The 7672-nt window shown below is 44.1% G+C and overlaps 1 protein-coding gene across 1 annotated transcript; it reads left to right on the top strand.

The window, feature by feature from the left end:
• The first annotated feature begins 4549 nt into the window (after nt 1–4549).
• On the top strand, nt 4550–7462 carry LOC101122335 (cancer/testis antigen 47A-like). The gene is made up of 3 exons (XM_060407992.1): nt 4550–5445; nt 6284–6425; nt 7450–7462. The coding sequence occupies exons 1-3, from the start codon at nt 4770–4772 to the stop codon at nt 7460–7462; spliced, it is 831 nt and encodes a 276-aa protein (XP_060263975.1). The 5' UTR covers nt 4550–4769.
• The last annotated feature ends 210 nt before the right edge of the window (nt 7463–7672 follow it).

The following is a 7672-nucleotide window of genomic DNA, read 5'->3' as shown; positions in this document are numbered from 1 at the left end:
ACATGCCTGTAGCTGAGTGAGTTCAGTTTACTATTCATTGCAGTAAGGGAGAACACACATCATGGGGGAACCATGTGATGTCTTAACAAGTATCAGAAAGAACCTGTTACAGAGCCTGGGGGTCCTCTGGCTCAGATGGTAAAGCGTCTGCCTACAATGTGGGAGACCCGGGTTCGATCCCTGGGTGGGGAATATCCCCTGGAGAAGGAAATGGCAATCCACTCCAGTACTATTGCCTGGAAAATCCCATGGACAGAGGAGCCTGGTAGGCTACAGTCAATGGGGTCTCAAAGAGTTGGACACAACTAAGAGATTTCACTTTCACAGAGGCTGGGGTTTGATTGAGTTATTTGGGGAAGTTTTTCCTTCAAGGTAACAGAGGTTTGCTCTAGATTAGATGTCTTTGGGTAGCTGAGGCAATTCTCTGATTGGTATTTGAGTAAATCTTACCTGTAGGGAGAGGAGACTAGAACCAGGATAAAGATGTAATTGGTAAAGAAGTTGTAGACATTCATTTTAGCCAAGAGAGGGGGATGCTTAGTAATGTATGACCTTGTTTTTGGTCCTGTCTTGTCTCCTTTCAATATGGTCTCAGAGTGACCATATCTGATGTTGATGTTCTGTGACACTGATGTTCTACGACAAGTCCAATAGAAAAGAAGATGGCCAAAGCGGATATGTGAGGTATGTTTCAATTCCAGATTAAAAATCATGCGATTGGTCCTAGTCCCGGCTCTTCTACTAACTGGCATGACTTTGGGGAAGCCAGTTAGCAGCTCTAAACCTTAGTTTCCCCATTTAAAAAAGAATGGTCTTAGATTCCATATCTAAAGGCCTCTCCAGCCCTGAAACTCTAAGAGAATGTGTGTTTTTCTTGCATCTCTTCTGTCTTTATAGAAAATGCTAAAGGGGACTTGGCCACACATCCTTGTGTGTGTGCATGCTAAGTTGCTTCAGTTGCATCTGACTCTGTGTGACCCTATGGACTATAGCCCCCCAGGTTCCTCTATCCATAGAATTCTCCAGGCAAGAATACTGGAATGGATTGCCATGCCCTCCTCCATGGAATCTTCCCAACCCAGGGATCAAATCCGAGTCTCTTACATCTCCTGCATTGGCAGGCAGGTTCTTTACCACTAGCACCACCCCAGAAGCCCACACATCCTTACAGAGGGGAATTAATGCATAACAAATGGTATTATAAGTGAACTGTTTAAAAATCAACTGAGATTTTATTTTTTAATTTAAACTTATTTATTTTAATTCGAGGTTAATTACTTTACAATATTGTATTGGTTTTGCCATACATCAACATGAGTCCATCACTGGTGTACATGTGTTCCTCATCCTGAACCACCCCCCTGCCTGTACCATCCCTCTGGGTCATCCCAGTGCACCAGTCCCAAGCATCCTGTATCCTGCATTGAACCTAGACTGGCAATTCGTTTCTTATATGATATTATACATGTTTCAATGCCATTCTCCCAAATCATCCCATCCTCGCCCTCTCCCACAGAGTCCAAAAGACTGTTCTATACATCTGTGTCTCTTTTGCTGTCTCGCATACAGAGTTATCATTACCATCTTTCTATGCCAAAGACTTTGACTGTGTGGATCACAATAAACTGTGGAAAATTCTGAGAGAGATGGGAATACAGACCACCTGACCTGCCTCTTGAGAAATCTGTATGCAGGTCAGGAAGCAACAGTTAGAACTGGACATGGAACAACAGACTGGTTCCAAATAGGAAAAGGAGTACATCAAGGCTATATACTGTCACGCTGCTTATTTAACTTATATGCAGAATACATCATGAGAAACACTGGACTGGAAGAAACACAAGCTGGAATCAAGATTGCTGAGAGAAATATCAATAACCTCAGATATGCAGATGACACCACCCTTATGGCATAAAGTGAAGAGGAACTAAAAAGCCTCTTGATGAAAGTGAAAGAGGAGAGTGAAAAAGTTGGCTTAAAGCTCAACATCCAAAAAAAAAAAAAAAAAAAGCTCAACATCCAGAAAATGAAAATCATGGCATCTGGTCCCATCACTCCATGGGAAATAGATGGGGAAACAGTGGAAACAGTGTCAAACTTTATTTTGGGGGGCTCCAAAATCACTGCAGATGGTGACTGCAGCCACAAAATTAAAAGCCGCTTACTCCTTGGAAGAAAAGTTATGACCAACCTAGATAGCATATTCAAAAGCAGAGACATTACTTTCCCAACTAAGGTCCATCTAGTCAAGGCTGTGGTTTTTCCAGTGGTCATGTATGGATGTGAGAGTTGGACTGTGAAGAAGGCTGAGCGCTGAAGAATTGATGCTTTGGAATTGTAGTGTTGGAGAAGACTCTTGAGAGTCCCTTGGACTGCAAGGAGATCCAACCAGTCCATTCTGAAGGAGATCAGCCCTGGGATTTCTTTGGAAGGAATGATGCTAAAGCTGAAACTCCAGTACTTTGGCCACCTCATGCGAAGAGTTGACGCATTGGAAAAATCTCTGATGCTGGGAGGGATTGGGGGCAGGAGGAGAAGGGGACGACAGAGGATGAGATGGCTGGATGGCATCACGGACTCGATGGACGTGAGTCTGAGTGAACTCTGGGAGTTGGTGATGGACAGGGAGGGCTGGCGTGCTGCGATTCATGGGGTTGCAAAGAGTCGGACACAACTGAGCAACTGAACTGAACTGAAATTCCATATATATGCGTAAGTATACTGTATTGGTGTTTTTCTTTCTGGCTTACTTCACTCTGTATAATTGGCTCCAGTTTCATCCACCTCATTAGAACTGATTCAAATGTATTGTTTTTAATGGCTGAGTAATACTCCATTGTGTATATGTACCACAGCTTTCTTATCTATTCATCTGCTGATGGACTGCGGAGAAAAGGGAACCCTCTTACACTGTTGGTGGGAATGCAAACTAGTACAGCCACTATGGAGAACAGTGTGGAGATTCCTTAAAAAACTGGAAATAGAACTGCCATATGACCCAGCAATCCCACTGCTCGGCATACACACTGAGGAAACCAGAATTGAAAGAGACACGTGTACATGTTCATTGCAGCACTGTTTATAATAGCCAGGATATGGAAGCAACCTAGATGTCCATCAACTGAGATTTTAATCTTAACACTGTGAGTCATTACTGATTCCAAATTAAGGAGTTAAATGTAAACATTCAGAAGATCTCCAAAAAGAAAGTATAAAATTCAATTCTGGATGAGAAAAGATTTACAAATTTATGATGTTAAAACCAAGAAAAAAGAAAATATTATTAGATTTTACAATATAAAAAAGAAAAACTACATACTTAGAAACATTAACCAACTTAGAAGGCAAAATCAAACTAAAAAAACATTTTCAACAAATGCTCAGTATCCTAAATATAATTCCATCTTGTTCCATCTACCTAACTCATATTTTGATTGAATGCCACCTATACACGTGATAAAACTGAGGCCTGGAAATGATAAGTAACTGTTCCAAGATCACTTAGGGCAGCAAATGTTAAACCAACTCAGATCTCAGATTGGGATTCTGCCTCTTTTTTGCTGTCTTTATAATGAGAATTTTGGATTAGAGATTATCGACATTGCCTTCCAAATTTAAACCAATGATTTACAGCAACACCATTCTCCATTCCTGAGGTGAGACAGAGGAAAAATAAAAACACTGAAATTCGGTTAGATTAATGAAAGGAAAAAAAATCCCTCTTTACAATTATGAGACTTATTAGTATTTTTCCTAAATGTAACATCCAGATGTAATTTGCTGTCTTTTTCAAAAAATATTTTTAGTGCTACAAAACTTTTTTTTACAGAATGACTGTAAAAGCAGTTAATTTCTGTATAATTTTCAAAATTACACTTGAGGTCTGGACTAAGTGGATCTTGAGATCAATAAAAAGTCTGGGACTGCTGCCTCTGAAACATCCTAGGAAGATGGCCCTTTTAATGTCTGTCATGCTTAGCTCTTAGGAGATGACCTGATCCTTTAAGAAACCTCTCTCTTTTTATTCCGTCTTCAAAGCTTTAAGTGAATTTGTCTGGGTTCATTATATACCTTCTAGCTCCTAACTCCTTCAACATTCAGTTCTTACTGCATTCATTTCAATTTTTCTACTCTTTTCCAACTATTTTTAACTAAGTTAAATTGTCCAAATTCTTTCTCTTCTTGGGAGCTTTTTAGTACTGCTAACATCTGAGATATACAACATTTTTATGACCCTGTCTCTATTCACATGAGCCATTACCAGGTGGAAATTCCCAGGTGGGAAATTTCTCACAGTTCATATGGCCCAGGATGCCTTCATAAATAATTTCCTGCACAATTACATAAACGACACAAGCCTAGAAGGCCTCAACACGTTAGAACCCCAAGGCGTCAAAGAACAAGTAGGCAATCGTAAGCAATTTGACGACCAAGGGCCTTGGCCGCTCACTGGACACAGAGCACGTCAATCTTTGTTTGTCAGCAAATGAGGCCAAAGCTCGTGACGAGGGGGCACACGTCACAGTCAACTGTTCCGGCCCCGCCCCTCGACCGTGGCCTGGCCCCGCTGCCTGACGCCCGGCTTCCGTGGGACGCTTCCGCCGTTGGCCGCCTACCCTCCCGATCGTTGGGCCTCCTCTGTGGTCCCTTCAGTGACTGCCTCGTTCCATCTCACTGCCCTCAGCCTCCTCTCAGGGCAGCCACTTCGGGTGCCACCACCTGCGCCATTGCCATCGTCGCCAGCCCGGCTGAGGTAACTGCCCACTGCCATGTCCACCACGGGGGATGGAAATCTGGCCCCTGGCGGGCAGGAAGGCCTAGCAGGTGTGGCGGAGGCGCAGGCCGGAGCCCGCGACGGTGTGGACCGCAGCTCCGAGCCTCGCAGGGGCGACTCCATGCCTGAGGCTGAGGCGGGTGGAGTCGTGGGGGCCTCAGGAGGCCAGAGGGAGGCGGCCCTGGAGGGCGGGAATGCTGAGGAGGAGTCGGACATCGGGCCGGCTGAGGAGGAGGAGGAGGAGGAGCAGGCGGAGGGCGTGAACCGCGTGGTGGATTCACGCCACTTCCCCATGACCGGCTTCCGCTTAACGTTCCTGAATCTGATGCACTCGATGCTGAACCGTTTGCACAACAACCACGTCCTAGTGCGGCCAAATGACGACCACGTGCTGGTCTGGCACCAGACCCGGCCGCGCTCGTCCAACCACGGCTCAGCCACCGTGGCCGAGTTCTCCGACGTCCCGGTGCCATCAGGTGGACCGGGGGAGGGGCAGGCGGAGGAAGCCCCGGCCCAGGAGGTGGAGCAGGCGGAGGAAGCCCAGGAGGCCGAGGAAGCTGAGGAGGCCGAGGAAGCTGAGGAAGCCGAGGAGGCCTCTTTATGGGAGACGGCCACCGAGGAGTCTGAGTCCAGCTTGTGGGAGATGGCACAGGAGCCGGCCGCCCCCGAGAGTGAGCATTCGAGGGGCGGGGTGGGGGCGGGAGTTGGGGGGGACGGAGACACTGGCAGCTGCAGGCCGGGTCTGGGGACCGGGGATCCCGAAGAGGGGGCAGGCTCAGAGGGTGGAGTGCCTCAGGAGGGGAGGCTGGGAGTCAGGGCCTCCTTGAATCGAAGGCCAGAGGGGCCCAGTAGGAGCCCAACTCCATAACGACTTACTTGGTTTGGGGAGAAAATAAGCTGCCCTCTACCAACCCTGGTAAGAGGTCTGAGATGATCAGTGCCAGTTATGAGCCCACAGGTGAAGGTCAGTGGAGGCAGGTGTTCGAGAGGGAGCTTTAGAGGACATGGGAGAGAACAAGCAAATGGCATACCTCATATTTGGTTCATAGCTTTTAAAAATGTTAAGATTCTTGGAAAGTTGATCCCAAAACATTATGAACTCATACAGGAGCACTTGGTCAAAATGAAATATTCAGGGGATTGAGGAACTCATGAGCTTCCCCACAGAATTTGTTATTGAGGTGAAACATATTTTGGTGAGAAAGTTCTGACCATCAGACCCAGAGGATTCTGATCCTTGACCAGAAGTAATCAGTAGCACAGGGTGACAGATTTACTAGAAAAGAAGAAATAATTTCATTGTGAAAATGATCAAGCAGCAGCAAAGTGAGGGCCATGGAAGTATTGTATCCACCAGAAGGAAGGCCCCCAGTTACTCTTTTCTTAGTTGCTTCTGTCCTCCTGCTTCTCCTAAGGGTAGAATACTGGATACCTTGCCATTCCTTTATGAGTTGGGATTTTTTTTTCCTGTGAATGTCTGATCCCAAAGTCTTTTATTCTTCTCTAAAGAAACAGCTGAATGCCAGGATGAGAACTCCAAAGAAGAGGCGCAGGCCACCAAAAGTGAGGGGAAAGAAAAGAAGTATAACAAAAAACAAGAAGAACCAGAAAAGGATCCGGACCCAGCAAAGGACAGGCCCAGAAAGTCCAGGTATCTGTGTATAGCTTTGAAAATAACCCAGCTATTCCCAGGCATTTACCAATTTTGTTTTTGCTTTTTAATTCTCGGAGTAAATTAAGCAAATGTTTGTTTAAAGTTAGTTCAACAACTCAAATTTACCTAATGTTTATAGAACATTCCTGCACCCAGTAATATAAAGAGCATGAAGTGAAATATACTTCATGGCTTCTCATTTGTTCTTATGAGGTCTTTTGTCCTCTATCTGTAAGACTACCAACAAGTTATAAATGTATCAGTACCTAAGACCAGTATTTCTTTAGAAAACAGTGACTAAAAGCAGCAGCAACTGGGCTGTGCACTACTTTGGCCTTCACTTCTTGACCACAAGTGCAGTCCCCTGCACTAAGAGAAGACACCTTTTAGAATGTAACTACTTACAAATAGCAAAAAGTTCAGATTTTCAAGTAGGACCACATTTAGTGATTAATACTTAAACATTTGTTTGGTTGTAGATGTGTGTATTTTATGTGACAGTCAAAAGAAACAGTCATAGTATGACTGTTGTTTATCACTGAGTTGGTAGTGAAGGTATATATCTTGTCTTTAATGATTAACATTTTCCCCCTCATTTTCATAGTGGTGTGTTTCATAATAACAGCCTCTTTCTTTATGGTAGATATATGGTATCTATATGGTAGATATGGAAACCGAGGGTCTGGGAGGGTAAGGGAGTATCATCTGTGGAGTGAGCACAGGCTTTTAAGGTAGGAAGAGTGATTTAAGTCCCAGACTAGCCTTTCAAAGGAAAAGCATTTATGGTGTTGGGCAAGAGGGAGACAAGGTTGGTAGGATCACATGAAGCCATCGAGTTGTACATGCACCCAGTATCCAGAGTAAAGGTTACAAGAGGAAAATGTGTTTTTCTTCTCTTGTTGAGATACAGCCCTCAGATGCAGCAGATATACATAAGGCTGACTGTTTTCTTAGATTTAGAAAGTTTCTGGTGCTGACTGATGCTGTATAATTGTTCATTTTCTCTCATTTCTTCCTGCAGTTTGGAAGACTAGAAAGAAGACAGAGAAAGAAGAAAGGATCCATTGTTCACTATTTTTAGATTTTTCAGAAGCCCATGGGAATATTATTAACACTGATTTCATTCCAAAATCCATCACCCAAAAAGCAACTGTCTAATAACATCTAATAAGAAATCCAATATCTAATTGGCTTTTATCTTTTATAGATATATTTGACAGCATTTGTTCTAGTTAAAACTAAGT

The sequence above is a fragment of the Ovis aries genome, chromosome X (genome assembly GCF_016772045.2).
Source record: "Ovis aries strain OAR_USU_Benz2616 breed Rambouillet chromosome X, ARS-UI_Ramb_v3.0, whole genome shotgun sequence".
Classification (NCBI taxonomy): Eukaryota; Metazoa; Chordata; class Mammalia; order Artiodactyla; family Bovidae; genus Ovis; species Ovis aries.
This window is presented reverse-complemented; position numbering and strand designations above follow the sequence as displayed.